Genomic DNA, 18,736 nt, shown 5'->3' on the forward strand with positions numbered 1-18,736 from the left:
GTATATTTAATCATGCTATTAATAATGATGCTTTTATTTCATTTTATTTATTTATTTATTTATTTATTTATTTTTGGCTGTGTTGGGTCTTCGTTTCTGTGCAAGGGCTTTCTCTAGTTGCGGCAAGCGGGGGCCACTCTTCATCGCGGTGCGCGGGCCTTTCACTGTCGCGGCCTCTCTTGTTGCGGGGCACAGGCTCCAGACGCGCAGGCTCAGTAGTCGTGGTTCACGGGCTTAGTTCTCCGCAGCATGTGGGATCTTCCCAGACCAGGGCTCGAACCCGTGTCCCCTGCATTAGCAGGCAGATTCTCAACCACTGCGCCACCAGGGAAGCCCAATAATGATGTTTTAAGGCTACTAAAAAATCAAAAATTTAAATGTTCACCTTTTTAATCTTTAATTTCTATTTATGTATATGTTTTTAAATGCTCACAGTATAAATAACTTTAAATATATATAATTCATAAATGCATCATTTGGAGACATATGCTCATATCTTTTCTTTATAGGGTAAATAACCAAAAAAGGTTAAAGACAATGCAACAGAGGTTAAGGGAAAGGAATTGTGAGACAATTATTTAATTTTCAGCTTTAAATCTCACATGCATATGTATTTATAACTAAACTACTGAATATTTCAAAAGAGAGTGTGAAACAAGTTAGTGACATATTTCATTTCATATATAGTTCTACTTTATATTACACAGATAAACTTAGAATGATTGTGAAATAGACAGTATTAAAGTATTTCTAGAAACTGAATCTTTTTCCTACTGATGGCCATTACAAATTTTTAAGGGAGCTGCAGGGAAAAAAAAAGTAAAATCAAAGTTAGGAAAGGACTGTAGTTTACCAGTTATACATGGGAGAAAAAAAAAGTATTTTAATAATGTTTTCAGTAAAGTCCAAGTGTAAATACAATAATAAAAATCGATTTTTACTAAAGGCGCTCCCTTGTAAATATATTCACCTGAGAGGTACACACCATCTAAATTCAGCCTACGCTCTCTACACCACAGGGCAAATATGCCATTCTAAAATCCCCTACGTGATTCTTGGGTGGTATATCAAGTGTATATATATTAATAGCATAAAAAAGCGGTTCTCAAAGTGTTGTTTAAGAACTCCAGGGGGATCCTCGAGGTCAAAACTGTTTTTAGAATAACACTAAGATGCTATTTTGCCTCATATTTCATGAATGTATAGTGAAACTTTCCAAAGACTACATTACATGTGCTAAATACAACAAAATGAATGCAGAAACAGATGAGAATCCAGTTATCTTCAATTAAACCAGACCTCAGTGAGATACAATGATGTTACAAACACCACTACTATTATTTCATTTCAAACTTCATTAATAATTACAGTAATTATAATTATATATTATAATATTTATTATTTTTAAATGCACTGATAAATATTTTTAAATTTCTCAGTTTTAATTTAGAATACAGTAAATACCTACAGACATAACTCACATAATCAAAACCTCTTTGGAGTTCTCAATACTTAGAGAGTGTAAAAGGGTTCTGAGACCAAAGAGTTTGAGAACCACTAGTTGTATACAGTGACTATAGATTTATGTGGGTTATAGTGCTTATTTTCACACTAAATAGTACTAGTAAGAAATTTTGATAATTTGGATTTCTATGACTATAGATTTACAATTAATGGATTTCCTTTTAAGCAAGTATCCACTTCTTAGTGTTAAATGTAACATGATGAAAAGATACATGAAATATACTAATAAGTGTTTTTTTAAAAAGTGCAAACACTAAACTTTTACCATGGAGCAAAAATACCTTTATACGGTTTATTAACACCTTCTGGTAGATTTTGAGTCTCTTTAAAGGGCCTTAAGACACCAACAACTCTAGATTATCTTCTCAGTTGGATCTAATACCAGTTATCTCCTTAAGCAAATATAAAAAAGGGCCTGTCACTGTATCCTACAAATGAAGCAGTCTGAATTCCAAGATTTGCGCCCAGATCCCGTTAGTAAAAAAAAAACCTACTCCCACTGAAAATAGTTTTCTTCAGTTTTCTTATAGTTTGGGGAAAAAATGTTAAAAGTAAAAAGTTTTTAATCATCTGCTAACGCACTCAAGCCTAGAGCACCAATTCCCAGTATTCTATGACAGCTGGATAAACCGAGCAGTAAAGAATTTAACTGCATGGCTAAACATGGTATCACCTCCCTTTCCAGATGAAAAGACACACACACTTACCCATCCTCACACCTACCCACTTGTGCACACATACATATACATGAGCACCACAGACACATACACAAAAACATTTAAGAAATCTCAGAGGATATATATCAAAATGATAATCTCTAAAATGTGGGATTTTCAGTAAATATGATTTCCTTTGAATTGTCATTTCCCCCCCTAATTTTTCAACAGCAAAACACGTACCGCTTATTTAATAAATAAAAGTTTAAAAAATAATTTGGCTCAATACTGATAAGAATATTGCCTAAATCCTTTCTTATATACATCAGTGATTCTCAACTGCAGGCAATTTTGCCCCCCCCCCACCATAGGATACCTGGCTACCACTGGAGATACTCTTGGTTGCCAAGGTGACAATGAATGTTCCGGTGAAAAATGTCAACCGTGCCCTCTGAGAATCCTGATCTCCACAGACTTCAGCCTCAGATCCACTCGCTTATGCTGTGACCCACTACCTCCTCCCGCCCGCCCCCGCCAAAAGTTCCCTCTCACATGAGTTCTAGGCATACCTTTGAAAGAATTACTTTAAATGATTACCTAAGCCAACTTTTAGAGTTAGCAAATATTTATTAAACTCTTAATAACTTGAAAGGCAGAAGAATGAAGCTTTCACAAACAAAAATATTTTGGTGAATCACTCTTCTGATATATAAAATACTAATGGTTCACTCTATAGCTTCTTAAATATAGTGACCAAAACCCAAGCTAGATCTCCAGGCAGTTATAGAATGTAATGTTGGAGATATCCATTTTAAATAATTTGTTTTAAGGGAAAAGAAGAAGAAATTTAAAAGAGAAATGAAGGAGTACTTCCCTGGTGGCACAGTGGTTAAGAATCTGCCTGCCAATGCAGGGGACATGGGTTCAATCCCTGGTCCAGGAAGATCCCATATGCCACGGAGCAACTAAGCTGGTGCGCCACAACTACTGAGCCTGAGCTCTAGAGCCCACATGCCACAACTACTGAAGTCTGCGCACCCTAGAGCCCATGCTCCACAACAAGAGAAGCCACCGCAATGAGAAGCCTGCACACCACAACAAAGAGTAGCCCCTGCTCGATGCAACTAGAGAAAGCCTGCACACAGCAACGAAGACCCAATGCAGCAAAAGAAAAAAAAAATAAAGAAAAAAAAGAGAGAAATGAAGGACATAGAAAGATGAGAGAAAAACAAAATCATGTGCAGTTAAAGCAGAGTTACCATTCTATATTTTTCCACTGGTCAGAATACTTTGTAGCATAAACATTTCTAAGATGGCAAGGAAATTATCCAAATCATGTATATAACAAAATATACATAACATTTTAAGAACTTCAAAAGTAATGGATTAGGGAAAAGAATAAATTTTTGCTTTCATAATGATTTTCCAAAAGATTAAAAAAAAAACCAAATTAAAAACTAATTACTTCACAATAGTGTTCTAAAGAACTTAAAAATCATGATGACACATAACACATCACATATATGGCTTAGTGCTTTGCCAGACACAGCGTATGCATACTTGGGTAGGTTACTTAACCTCTGTGTCTCACTTGTAAAATGGAGGTGACACGACACTGTCTATCTTATAAGGTTACTGGGAAAATTACCTGAGGTAATATATTTAAAGAACTATTAAAAGCACTATTAGAATGATATCCAGTACAAAGCAGTTAATAAAAGCTGGCCTGCTATTGTTATTATGTATTAAGTAAGCAAATGCACTGAACTTAGCATCACACACAAGAGTCTTCCCTCCCCCGCCCAATTTACTTACGTGCATTATCCCCTTCTGGAGGTTGATAAAAAGAAAGGCCCAATGATACTATGGCTGCAATTTCTAATATAATTAAAGTGACATCTTGTAATGCTTCCCATACTAACTGAAGAAATGTTTTTGGCTTTTTAGGAGGTATAAAATTCTTTCCAAATACAGCTTCTCTTCTCTCTATATCTGCAGGGTTTCCACTTAAACCTAATAAAAAGAAATAAATTTAAGTGAACAGTTTTACTACTTACAAATGAAAATATTTTATTCAAAACACATACATTCTCTACACTTTAGATTCGTTACATTTAGACACAATTCCTAAGACCCTATCAAAATGGTTTATTCTCATGAGTTAGACTAAGTGTACATAATTTAAATCACCAAAAAACATGTGCAATGCTTTAAGAGAACATTTTAAGTAGATGACGTAAGGTTGAACTAAGAATTTCCACTTTTCCAAACTGCTGGGTTTTGATCATACTGTCTTACACCACCTTATAGACTGCTAGAGACCAGAAATGATATATGAGTTGGATGGTTTTATATTGGAATTAAACATTTCCCTGACCTTTACTTATGGTATTTTTCCTCCAAAAGTGGGGAAGTATATAAAGATATTTATTTGATTTACTTATTGCATCTTGGTTAACTTAATAAGTGAAAGTCTTTTATTTTCATTCTTATTTGCTGAAGAACAATGAAAAGTTCATCCACTATAAGCTCTAAAACTTCTATTCTAAAAGGTCTGTTATAGGGAATTCCCTGGCGGTCCAGTGGTTAGGACTTTCACTGCCAGGGCCCAGGTTCAATCTCTGGTTGGGGAACTAAGATCCTGTAAGGCGTGGCACGGTCCAAAAAAACAAAAACAAAAACAAACCAAAAAAAACAGGTCTATTATACTTCAATTGATAAAAGATTTGCAAGTCACAAAAAAACAGGAGACTTAGGATGACCTTTCCTTCAAGTTTACTTTTTAGGATTTATTTCCTGTTAAAGAAACAGGTAGTGCTATTGACTGACCATCACTGTAAAGGAAAAGGTACCTTGTAGGACATACTATTTATTGCCTGGAGCATGGAATTAGAAAGCCGTGAAGCAAAAGGTTAAGAGAGAGCTGGATGATCATATTTGCCTTTCCTTCACCCTACCAAGCAAGTCCTTCTCTAATTTAGTCCTGCTGATCCTGTCGAGCCTAGATATATCCCAACTAGCTAATGCAAAGTATGTACATATTTACATTATTGTGGGAGTATGAAAACACAGGCAGCAGTGACAAATGACATTCTCCCTTAGTTTAAGAACACTGAAGAAGGCACTTCCCTGGTGGCGCAGTGGTTAAGAATCCGCCTGCCAATGCAGGGGACACACGTTCAAGCCGTGGTCTGGGAAGATCCCACATGGCACGGAGCAACTAAGCCTGTGTGCCACAACTACTGAGCCTACACTCTAGAGCCCACTAGCCACAACTACTGAGCCCGCGTGCCACAACTACTGAAGCCTGCGTGCCTAGAGCCCTGCTCTGCAACAAGAGAAGCCATTGCAGTGAGAAGCCCGCGCACCACAACAAAGAGCAGCCCCCACTTGCCACAACTAGAGAAAAGCCCGCGTGGAGCAGCAAAGACCCAACGCAGCCAAAAATAAATAAATAAATATTTTTAAAAAGGAAAAGAACACTGAAGAAGAGGACAGAGATACCAGGATGACATGACTTTTAATTTATCATTATAAATTTAAATTTATAATCAACTTAACCTCAACTCTTTATTTTCTGGCAAGAATTCATTCTAAGAGAACAGCACAGGAAAAAGACAGGAAAACAGCAGATCACTGTAAGGCTCTCGGCTTTAAGTGTTTTAGCTATTACTCTGGATGCAGAGGCGGGCAAAGAGTAGGAGAGAGAAAACAAAGGAAGTTCATTATTAGAACAAACAATGAGAGATGAATATACAGATCTTAAAGTAATTATTTACTTTGGTTTTTTATTTAGTAATTACTTATCTACTTGTTAAAGACACCAAAAAGCTTCCAGAGAATGTTTTCACAAGCAACTGTAGCACAGTCGGATCCACACTAGGCAGTTCAAAAAGCATCTTAGATTTCTGATGACAAAAGTCATCAACTGAAAGCTTCCACAGAGCTCTAGGCTTTGAGTCAGAGTCAATGGATAGAAAGGCAGTGAAGGACTGCACTGACTGTGACTTGCAGGAAACACAATATGAGAGAGGAAACTTGCAAATTATAACTTAGAATCCACACACTGTTTCTTCAGGCAAGAGCAATGCCCTCATCAATCCTGGCTGCAAACAGTTAACAACAGTCTGTGGTTTAATTGGGGGATAAGGGAATCGATGTAGTGAGGTTTTCCACGAAACAGAATGTATTTGTTTTAAAGAACTATACTTTGAGATGTTCTGAAATTATGTGCTTACTGCTTTTCAAATAAAATACCCTTTCTTTTATGAAAGGATGATATTAGACAGTGGGTACGTTTGTTCTGTCTTATATTTTAATGCCCTTACAGCAAAAATAAAAGATTGTTATCCCTGTGTCAGTCTCCAATTCTTTCTAAGAAATATGTTTGAAGATACTGGTTCCATCAGTTTAACTCACCCTTAATAGAGTCTACCATTAACTACATATAACAAACACCTCAGTTTTAAATATCACCACTGCAACTATAAAAATAGCTGACTAAATCTTAAGTTATACTGGTTATAACAGGGGCCAATATTTTGTTAATGCTGAAAAGAACAGCCATGAAGCTAAAGATCGCTTAAAAATGTATCTTGGAGGGAATAAGGAAAGAAAAGCAGCTGATGCAAAGGTTATCGTTAATTCTTCCTATGCTACCACCACATATACAAGCACACACCTAGGTCACTGCACCACTGAAGCTGTCTGGTTTAGGAATTAGAAAACCTAGGCTCCAATTCACCTACTGAAATCTTGTGCAAGTCACTCTTTGGGGTTGGGGGGGCATTAATATTTATTGGTATAACTCAGATAGTTTGGGAGGACCAAAGGAGAAGGTACAAAGTTTATAAACCATAAACTACAGGGCAACAGTTAGTTAAGGTAAGTAGGAAGAAAGACAAGTTACAAACTAAACACTATAGGTTTTAACTCCATTTTAGGGACAGCTGATTTCCATTCATGTAAAACAATAAACTCACATAATCTAAATATAATGAAGCTCAGAGTTCTGCAGCAGTCTGTCCCCCCTCCCCCGACTCCTGATACTGAATATCTGCTACTTCCAGGTACTGTTCTACTTGCTAAAAAGCCAGTGTGAACAAAACAAGCCTTACATTCAGCAAGCTTATATTATACTGGAGGAAGACAAATAAAGAGACAATTAAAATAGTACGAAGAGAGGACTGGCATTTATTCTAGGTGCATTGGAAACCACTAGAAGGCTTTATAGCAGGGTAGTGATAACTAATTTCATTTAAATTGTTTGAAGGAGAAATTGAAGAGTTGGAGAGTGGAGGAAAAGACCAGCTGGGAGGCTGCTGCAGTACAAAGTAAGAGATGGTGGTAGTTTGCATCTGGGTTCAGAAATGGAGGCAGAGGACTTCCCTGGTGGCACAGTGGTTAAGAATCCGCCTGCCAATGCAGGGGACATGGGCTTGAGCCCTGGTCCAGGAAGATCCCAACGTGCCGAAGAGCAACCAAGCCCGTGCGCCACAGCTGCTGAGCCTGCGCTCTAGAGCCTGCGTGCCACAACTACTGAAGCCCATGAGCCTAGAGCCCGTGCTCCACAACAAGAGAAGCCACCGCAATGAGAAGCTTGCGCACCGCAACGAAGAGTAGCCCCCGGGGCTTCCCTGGTGGCGCAATGGTTGAGAGTTCGCCTGCCAATGCAGGGGACACGGGTTCGTGCCCCGGTCCGGGAAGATCCCACATGCTGCGGAGCAGCTAGGTCCGTGAGCCATGGCTGCTAAGCCCGCACGTCCGGAGCCTGTGCTCCGCAACGGGAGAGGCCACAACAGTGAGAGGCCCGCGTACCGCAAAAAAAAAAGAGTAGCCCCCCACTTGCCGCAAATAGAGAAAGCCTGCGCACAGCAACAAAGACCCAAAGCAGCCAAATAAATTAATTAATTAATTTAAAGAAAAAGAAAGAAATGGAGGCAGAGTCACTGAATCTGCCATATATTTTGTAAGGAGATCAGACAGAACTTGCTGAAGGACTGGATGTGGATAAAAAAAAAAAAAAGAAGGATAAGGAATGATACCTAGATTCTTTTTTGTCCATGCACTCAAGTGGATAGATGATAGAGACATTTACCAAGATAGGGCAGGCTTTGGGAACTGCAGACTTGGGTGGAAAAAGGGAGGCAGGAGTTAACGGTTTTGCTTTATCGATTTAAACATGAGATGCCCATTAAAAAGCGGAAATGTCTAGTAGACAGCCGGTTATCCATATTCAGAACTCAGAGAGATCCGAGCCAGAGAGTCCTCAATATACAGATGATTCTGGAGCCATGGGCCTGATGAGAGCTTCTAGAAAGCTAAAGTAAGTTGACAAGAAGAAAGCAGGGCTGAGGCGAGAGCCTTGGAGCACTCCAACATTTGATTTGAAGATCAGCTAGGGTTCTTAAAACACCAAAGGAAACTGAGAAGAAAAGGGGATACACATACGCACTTACAAACAGATTCATGCAGTACTACAGAAAGGGAGTTTTAAAACAGATGATGTGGCTGATTCTATCAAATGGTGTTTCAAAAGTGGAGCAAAACAAAGACAGAATGGATAACTGGCTTTCACTAGATGGAGGCCGATGGCCTTGATAAGGAATCTTCCAGTGGAGGTATGGAAGAAAGCCTGATTAGAAAGAATCAGATAGATAATGGGAATTAGTTAAGTGGAAACAGTGAGTACAGAAACTTCTTCTAGGAGTGTGATGCAATGGACAGAAACAAAGCAGTAAAAGTAAAATAAAGCAATAAAGGTGAATTAAAACGGGTGAATAAAACCCGTTTTGCTTTTTAAAGATGAGTGACAGATATTAAGGCAAGTTATTTAGCAATGGAAATGACCAACTAGAGAAGACCACACTGGTGATACAGGAGAGACAGGCTGGTTAATCTAGAGCAAAGCCTTTGAAGAAGCCAGAGTAAATGGAATCCAGGGTGTGGGTGTTAGCCTATTATATAGGTGTAGGAAGAGGCTCGACTGTGAGGGGGGAGAAAGCAAAGTTTGGGGGGAAGAGAAAGGCAAGCAGTTGGAACTGGTAATGAGACTACATGGTGCTAGTTTTAAAAAGAGAGGAGATATGATATCAAATCATTTAGAATAACTTATGAATAAATATACTGAGAATCTTCTGCCTAGTCCTGTTGGCTCCACTGATTGTAGTGTAGCAGCAATAAGGCCAAGGGCATTGATCTCATTATGGCCCAGTTAGCTTGACAAAGAGAAAAAAACAAAACCAGCTCAGAATATATGCTTTTGGGGTCTGGATCTACCATTCTATGAATAGATAATGGCTCAAGAATACTGTCTTTATATGTGAAAGGGATAGATTATGGAATAAAATGCAAATTCTATCAATAGCTTGATGTTTTACCAAAAAAAAAAAAATGTAGCATTCTAACTGCTGGGGCTAATAAAAACATGTCTCAATTTTAGAAAATGAAGAGGGGAGAGTAATGGAATATAGAAAGCAGGTGGGTTTAACTGAAAATCATGGCTATTACATAGCACATCCTAATCTTATCAAATTCTGCACTTGAAATTATGTCAGTATTTGTGTGTGTGTGTGTGTGTGTGCGTGTGTGCAGTAGTGGTAGTGGTGGCAGCAGCCAGCCTGCATTCTTTAAGTGAGGGCCACAGGAAAACACACAGATCAAGAAAATGCGTGAAAATTTGTGTTCATTCTTCTTGAAAACCAGACTAATACCCTCATCATATTTTCAATTTCAAAAGAAAAGGAGACTGCCCTCAAATTTAAGTGAATCACTGTCTAAATTCAAACTTAGGCTTAGTTCCTGAATGCCAACCATGGGCCAGATACTGTAGTGGGCATAAACATACAAAGGGAAATGAGTCGGACAGGATGCCTTTCTCCGGCACTTGCCTTCAAGGAACTCACAGTTTGGTGGGGCAGACTTGACAAGTAATCAGTTAATCACAAGCCCGTGTGTTACACATTATGGCGGTGGTGAGGCTGTTAATGGAAGCCAGCAAAGGGAACTGGAATCCAAATTTACGGGGTTGGGGTGGACAAGGGAGTTCTAAGATACCAAACTTGAGATCTCAGGAACGATTAAGAGAGATAGTCACAGGAAGGGTGAGGTAGAGTGTTTTAGGTGATCAGCAGGTAACAGGACCAGAGACAAGAGTGAGCTTGGCACAACAGTGTTTAAGAAAACTGAACATTTTGCTATGCCTCAAATACTGAGGAGGAGAGTTGGAAAAAAGAGATGAGATGAGATGAGATGACGTAAACAGGAGCCAGACCCCAAAGAAATTTGTTAACCTAAGTGAGAAGTCTGAACTTCCTTCTAAGGGCAGTGAAAAACCACTGCCAGCTTTCAGCAGGAAAGTGACAGGCAGCGTGGAGGGAGACAGGAAAAGGCACCAGTTAGTATGTTGTTACCTGAATTATGCAAGAGAAAGGCAGCAGCCTCAAGCAGGGTGGTGGGGAGGTAGAGAAGCAGACACCCTTCAGTTAAGAGACAGGAGTTAGAATTTCCATATCTTGTCGACCCAGTGAGTGAGAACAGGTGAAAGACCCTATCAAAGTCAAGTCTATCTAGCAAGGTGGATGACAGTTTCACTGCAAAGTGGGAAAGAAGAAATATGCTTTCAGAAGGGAAAGTTTGGAGAGGCTGAGAAAATGAAGATGTCTAAAAGCAACTGAGCTTTCAAAAGGCCCAAAGCCTGGGAGAAAAGCCTGGACTGGAGCCACAGATGTCGGAGTCAGATGTGAAGTCTTAGAAGTGGAGAGCATCACCCAGGGAGAATGCAGAGTGCACCGTGAACAGAAACACAAGGCCTGCCAACACTGAAAGGAAAGCACAGGAGGCAGATGAAACGGGCCAGATAGGAAGAAAGCAAACCTTGAGAGTATAGTGTTATGAAAGCAGAAGAGAATGCTTTGGGAAGGAAATATGTCTATTGTACTCAGAAAACTGAACTTGAAAAAACTAACAAAGCGATGTTACTTCAGGCTCTATCAAGTACAACTTTAAAAAATAATATATATGCTACAAGGTTTGAGAAGAAGTAGTGTTACAATTATCTTCAAAAAATTCATAAGCAATGAAAACTGGTAATCTGAGCAGGATTTAAATTAAATGTATAATTCTCTATTTTTAAAAAAATTTTATTGGGGTATATAATTCTCTATTATAGCAGGAATAAATTTCTAGGACAAGGTCACACAGGATCATCAATAGAAAACCCTCATTCATAACTGTATACAAGTATTAAAACATACGTGGCTGGCACACCATGGCCATGCAAATCCTTGTCGAATGCCTAAAACCAACCTGTATGACCAAACACATACATCAGGGAATCACAGTGTTCTTGTAGTAGCCTGTAAGTCAGTAATGATTTATCCTGGGCAAAAGGCTGATTTCTTTCGAGAGTTAAAATATATTTCCATGTGTGAATGTCAATTTTATTGTATTACATCATGAAGACATGGTCAAAGCACACCATTACCAACAACCCTACTACTATCAAGTGCAAATATAAACTGCCATCTGAAACATTATGGAAACATTAGTCAGCCAGGGACAATTGCTGTTGACTCTACCCTGCTTCCTACCACACACTACTTTTGCTTCTCTCTACCACTGTTTCCTTATTTCCTTTGTTTTTTTGTTCTCGTCTACCTAATTTTAGCAACTACCACTTAAAAAGCTTCGTGTCTCATTTGCTTTCCTGCCCTTTACAAATCCATAAAGTCATGCCTCCTACAGAGTACCATTCAGTATCTATCTTTAATTTTTATGAATTCATTTTTATCCTTTGCTTGATCAGTACTATGAATAATAAATGATACCAAGGGCTGAGATTTGCATTCTGTAAATCTCATTAGAGAGTCTATTCTACCATCCAATATAAAATATAATATAGGTAACATAGGAACACATTAAAATGGGAAAGATACCAAAAGCTAGGGTAACAATAAAAAGATCAAGAAATATGGTTTAGAACAGGAATAAGAAGGTTAATGTAGGGAAACAATAATGATACAGAAGAACAAAACTGTAATGGCAGTTTTATCCAGTTAGGATATTAGAAGATTATTTTGCCATGAAAGTACATTCTTGGATACTGAGGACTATAAGATAGGTGCTTGCTAACACATAAAACCAAAAATATGAAGCAATATATCTCATTCCAGTTAACCTTGACATTTACAGTTCTAATTCTTTTAAGAGTAAAGATAATTAATCAGAACCACTAGGAAGTTTTTAATATGAAAATTACATCTGGCTCAAAACACTTCCTATTGATCAGTACACGTACAGTATGCTTAAAATCAAGTTAAAGCACTGCTCTGCTAGAAAACAAGCAATAAATTAGCAGGCCAAATGAGGAAGCACACAAACACAACTTCCTGAGGAGAGCATATTTTAAAGACCAACTAACGAACAGAATCTTAAATCCCCATTTTTTTTTTTCATCATGTAATTCCTGCCATCAAAAAAATACTATTGTTGGGCTCCCCTGGTGGTGCAGTGGTTGAGAGTCCGCCTGCCAATGCAGGGGACACGGGTTCGTGCCCCAGTCCGGGAGGATACCACATGCCGCGGAGTGGCTGGGCCCGTGAGCCATGGCTGCTGAGCCTGCGCGTCTGGAGCCTGTGCTCCGCAACGGGAGAGGCCACAAGAGTGAGAGGCCCGCATACCGCAAAAAAAAAAAAATACTATTGTGACGAGAGAATACAGGTACTTCTTTCTCAGAGAATACAGGTACTTCTTTCTCAATCTCTCAACTCTTTTGCAAGCTGAATGAGATGAACTTTTATAACACGAAGTACACTACAGTAGTTAAAAGCATGTCCTCTGTCTAGGTTTGAATCCCTCCTCTGGACTTATGAGCTGTGAGACTTCAGCTAAGTTGCTTGACCTTTTTGTGCTGTGGGTTCTTTGGCTATAAAACAGGATAAGGTTGTTGTGAGGATAAAGTAAGTTGATATAAATTTATAAGTACTAACTACCAACTTGGCACAAAAAGCGTTATCTAAGCGTTATTTATTATTGTTGTTCTTAAGAAACATCTTTTAATTGTTCCTCCAGACTTTAGAGCAATCTAATATCTACATCCCAAATATTTCTGATTTTCCTTCTCCACTCATTTTTCTCTTAGGCATATATCACTAACACACTACACATCTCAGTTGTCTTGTGAACTTGTCTTCCCCATGTAAAAATAAGGCAGGCAGTTATGTTTTATTCACGGATGTATGCCCAGAGCCTACGTAAGTGCCAACAAGATAGGAGATACCCAATAAACACAATATCTCAGCAATTCTAAAACACACACATTCTTACATTTTATTAACAAACGTCTCTGAAATTGGGATGTATTTTAATTATACAATTACGATTATCTTACAGTTAAAACTGCCAACACATTCTTTTTTTAGGGGGTATATAAAACATATGACTATCATTAACATAGATCTGACAAAAGACTGTGTGTCAATGAATGAATGAATGAAAGAACCAAAGTGACAGATAAACTTCAGTTTTACTTAACCAAAATTCCTGTACTTTAAAGAATCATTGTTATCTCACTTTCCCTGACTATAAACAGATTATACTTTAAAAAAAGGCTACTTATTGTCTAGATCATTTTACTTGGGCATAAAAACTCCGAGCTGATTATTCCCAGGGATGAGTCATTTGTTACCATTTGCCTAGTTGATCAGTGACAAAATATTCATTAGCTTCTGAGTGAATTACTTCTAAATTAAACTAGAACTATTCCTTTGGAAATAACATTTCTGTGAAAGCTGCTGTTGTTTTTATTTATTCTTATGACGACTGTAAACACAAATATAATGCTTACAATGGCTTTTTCACATCCTTTAAAAGAATATTTCAAAATGACAAACTATATATATATACACAGTGAAGACAAAAGTTTGTACAAATTTTGACAAAAAATAAATTCACAATACTAGGAAGAAGATGAGCAAGAATTTTCTAAGAATAAAAGACGGGGAAAATGGCATACACTTGTTTAATAGCACAAAGCAGCAACAATACACACAAAATTTTGAGTGTTAAGTGAATATTTCTAGAGATTATCCACAACTTCCACCATGTCGTAAAAGAGGTACATAACCATCCCCTCCCTAAATTTTAAAAACTACTGTACTAGGTACAAAGTTTCCGTTAATTTAATAAACTTCACTAATTAAACCAAAATCAATATAAGGAGAATTGCCCAAAATAACAACACAAAAGAAACTGCAGTGCAAACTAAAGAGAAATAATGTCCATTAAAAATGAACAAATAATGTCCATTAAAAATGAAATGGAAGGGTTTTTAGTTAATCAGAAGTTTTGTCTTCTCATAACTAACAGCAGGGAAACACAAAGACATGGTTGAGGGAAGTGCAAATATGTGCAGATTTCAAAGTGAAGTTCAATATCGGGTTTTTTTTAAATTAATTAATTATTTACTTATTTTTGCTGCGCTGGGTCTTTGTTGCTGCGCACAGGCTTTCTCTAGTTGTGGTGAGCGGGGGCTACTCTTTGTTGCGGCGTGTGGACTTCTCATTGCGGTGGCTTCTCTTATTGTGGAGCACGGGCTCTACGCACGCGGGCTCAGTAGTTGTGGCACACGGGCTTGGTTGCTCCCTGGCATGTGGGATCTTCCCGGACCAGGGCTCAAACCCGTGTCCCCTGCATGGGCAGGTGGGTTCTTAACCACTGCACCGCCAGGGAAGCCCCAATATCGTTTTTATGAACAAACGATGTTGTTATAAATATTGAGGGTTTTTAATGTTAACATATCCTATCAATTTGGTGATCATGAAACATCCAAAATTAGGTTTTAGATTAAATGTAGTATGTACATATGGTTGAATTAATGAATCTACCAATTGAGAATAGCAACTTAATGTACAAATCTCTAAAGTTATATGAAGTTAGCTAACATTTTAAAGTAGATTTGCATACTGAACAAACTCCAAAGTTTGTCAAATTACATCTATTAAAAGTTCCATGGGTCTGTTCCTGATTCACTGAATTTAAGCAGCAGGGGTCCAGCTCTTAAAATGGTGCAGCATATTTAATGTATAACTGAGAAGTCCATGTTTCTAGTGGTTCTGACTTGAGGAAAAGATCCAGACAATCTGGAAGACTTTACAGAAAAAAGAATATACTCCAACTGATCTGAGGAAGCCCTTTTAGGATATATGTGAATACTGACATTAGCTTCCTCAAGACCATGCTACCTCAGAAAAATTAAAGTAACTACCTACCATTAAAACAATGAGCAATTCACATAGAATTACATAAAGGTTTTAAAGAATCTTTTAGTGTGATTTAAAATTCTTTAACAACTTTGGAAATAACTTTTTGCTATTACCTTAAAATTTATCACAAGTAGTGGCATGGCATAAGATGTTTCAGGAAAAATGTTAAGAAAAACACTGAAGCACAATTTTTCTAGAACTGGCTTTGGAATATATACTAATATCTTTTAAACTTTAGCATTAATAATTTCCCTTCTTTACTAAAATAAATTGTAATCACCAAACATTCATCCTCATGTATCCTTCCCCCTTCCTTTGCAATTTGGAAATCCCTTTTGGAAACTTCCTAACCTTACTTTTATATTCAACATGATCAATGTATAAAATAAAAGATTATCCCTTCAAACTATTTCAAAGACCATAACGCAATGAAGTTATAATGAACGCTTCTGTTTTTCAAAAAAAAATTTACTACAGATCAAGAATTATGAAACCAAAGATTTCTTTGAACAGGGAAACTGAATATAATTCGAAGACTGAAAACTTTTTAATCAAAGGAAATGTCTGCTAAATTAAAAATTGCCATCTAATCTACTCCATTTGCTCTGGCACCTTCTGAACTAACTGTTAAAGTTTAGGTTAAGAAAAAAAAACAAACTTGGTCAGCTACTGGCAGTGAAAGGTATTTTAAGCCACTTGGCAAAATGAAGGATGGTGAGCAGGGTTTAGTTCCACTGAATCCCCTGGGAACTACCAAGCCTGATTCCAGCTCAAGTGGAAAGACAATCATGCTATCGCAAACAAGCAGCAATATGTGCGACAGTACAAAATACTTCCTCCCACCAACTTAAAATATATAAATTAATTTGCAACACTGTTTTTGATCTAAAGTTACTTTACACCAATCTTTAATGCCACGAAAAATATGGCATAATCAAACAACAGCCAAGACAATCTAAGCATGCTTATTTATGAGCCAATTACAGAACTTGCCAAAGTACTAAAAATGAATGTAATGAAACTCACCTTCATTGGGAGATGTTTTTAACCTGGCGCAAATTCCATAGACATCTCCATAGCTTTCCTGTATTTTTCGTAATGCATCTGTAGACCTGAGCTCCATGAGAGCCCGCAGCTCTGCGAGTGTAATTCCAAAGTCTCCATCATGATTAGCTTCCTTCAAAGAGTTTTTTACGCCACCATATGCAACCGAGTTGTTTGCCATGTCGCCCATTACAAGTATAATTTAACAGGAGGAAAATGTTTCCCAAAAGATTCTAATTTTCACTTGATATATATCCAAGATGAAAATCTTTTAAATATGAAAATCTTTCTTAAACCAAACACTCATTGTATGACTTTGTAAAGGAGCATCAGCAGCATTTCCCAGAGAAGTATCTTGACCTTTGGCCCATGACTAGTTCTTCCTATCAGTCATGAGACGTACACATCTGTAAGAAGAAAACATTTAAAATTAGTAAAATCCATATGAGAATATTATGCATATAAGCATACTTTCTAAGTGTCGTCAGGTAGCTAATCAAAGTATATCATTTAATTGCAAAAATATTTTTTACTGTAGTTTCATGCCCTTAAAATATTTCGCATGATAAAAGGTCAAAGTATAACTTCTAAATAAAATTGTATATCAAGAGACATTAGCATTCACCATTATTAAATGAAACTATTTCACATGACTGTTAGGGATTATTAATAGTTATCATTAAGCACTACGTTAGTTGCTTTAAATTCATTCTCTCATTTAATCATCACAATTTAATCCCATGAGGTGTTATTGCTCCTTACTCTACGGAGAATAAGCCTCAGAGAAATTCAGGGCTTTCTACACAGCCCACAGATGCCTGATATGAATGAGCTGGGATGCCTCTAAGCCCATGTTACTTCAAATACACCACCCTGTCTCTCCAAACCTTTCATATGGGAGAGTCCCCGAAAGGGCAAAAAACACAATGAACTTCTCATATGTTTTCCTGCAACTCTCCTTGGCCACTCTGTGATGCCTAAAACTATCGTTCACATGTTTCACATTTTTCAACTGATTTCTGTCACATGTCACCGCCTCGGGTCTTCGTTGACTCTCTAGCTAAAGAAATTCTCTACCCCTTAGTCACTCTTTACTGTTACTCTATTTTATTTTCTTTGCTGGCCCTCAGTATTATCTGAAATTATCTTGTTCATTTATTTACTTATTTGTTGTCTCCCTCCACCTACAATACTAGTTCTGCATACAGGGCATGGGTTGGTCCATTTCTATATCCTGAGAACCCAGAACTGTGCCAGACATTCAATAAGCATTTCAAGAATGAATGAATGCATTATTTTAATTTTCTTCACAATTCTTGGTTGAATCTGCAAACGTGGAGCCCACAGATAGAGGGCCGACAGTAAGGGACGTGAGCATCTGCAGATTTTGGTATCCTGTAGGGGCTTGCGGTGGGGGGTGGGGTTGTTCTAGAACCAATCTCCTGCCAATACCAAGGGACAAATGTACTTTCAAGTTCTCCTCTTACTCTAAGCCATCTAAAAATGAGCTCTCAACTCTTCCTTCTCAATATATGTCCTTTAAAGTATGACCTCAAAGTTAACATGCCCAACAATGGATTCATCTTACTCCCTAATTAGAAAGTTCCCTTCCCAACTACCATTATCTTAATCATCTGGGCTTGAGATCTTAAATCATCTTTGATTCTGTCCACCCCAGCTTTCAGTGAACTGAGTTCAATGAACTCTTCCTTTGAAAAGCCTCTTCTACAGATCCCCTTTTCTTCCGGATCTTCGAGTCCCCCTACACAAATTATAATCACTACCCCCTAGAGCTTCTCTCTCATTCTCTTATCTCCTACAACAATCCCTTCTACATTTTGCTGCTACAGTTAGTCTTTTAAACAGTTATCATGCCCCTATATCTAAACCTATAGGATGAAAACACAGTCTTATTGTTCATATCTGTTTGGCATTCAAGCCTAAGCTCTATTTTACCTATTCAACCTCTCTCCCTCCCCAAAGTATCCCATATTTAATAAATGCTTAATGATGAGGAACTAGAAAAGATTACTTGCAAGTACAATTAATATCCAGCTATGAAACTGTTATGGGGATGTTTGCAAATCATGGTATGTGGTTAAATATCCATCAAAATTGCCTAGAGGACTTGTTAAAATACAGATCGCTGGGCCCCACTTCCAGGGTTTCAGTAGGATATGGGTGGGCTCCAGAATTTGCTTTCCTAACAAATTCTCAGGTGATACTGATGTTATTAGTTCAGAGAGTACA

The 18,736-nt window shown here is 37.7% G+C and overlaps 1 protein-coding gene across 4 annotated transcripts in view; it reads right to left on the bottom strand.

Annotated features, from left to right (window-relative positions):
• The window catches only part of ATP2B1 (ATPase plasma membrane Ca2+ transporting 1), a 131,745-nt gene that overhangs the window by 57,510 nt on the left and 55,499 nt on the right, over positions 1–18,736 (bottom strand). For all 4 annotated transcript variants that reach the window (XM_089921114.1, XM_022552450.3, XM_089921115.1 and 1 more), the window contains exons 2-3: positions 16,469–16,893; positions 3,996–4,193 (exon numbers count right to left, since the gene is read on the bottom strand). In XM_089921114.1, coding sequence (XP_089777240.1) covers positions 3,996–4,193; positions 16,469–16,676 — 406 coding nt within the window. In that variant the 5' untranslated portion in view covers positions 16,677–16,893. The remainder of the gene's footprint in view (positions 1–3,995; positions 4,194–16,468; positions 16,894–18,736) is intronic.

Source organism: Delphinapterus leucas, chromosome 11, assembly GCF_059928025.1.
Source record: "Delphinapterus leucas isolate spDelLeu-1000000601 "Yukka" chromosome 11, BTC_Dleu_Yukka2, whole genome shotgun sequence".
Classification (NCBI taxonomy): domain Eukaryota; kingdom Metazoa; phylum Chordata; class Mammalia; order Artiodactyla; family Monodontidae; genus Delphinapterus; species Delphinapterus leucas.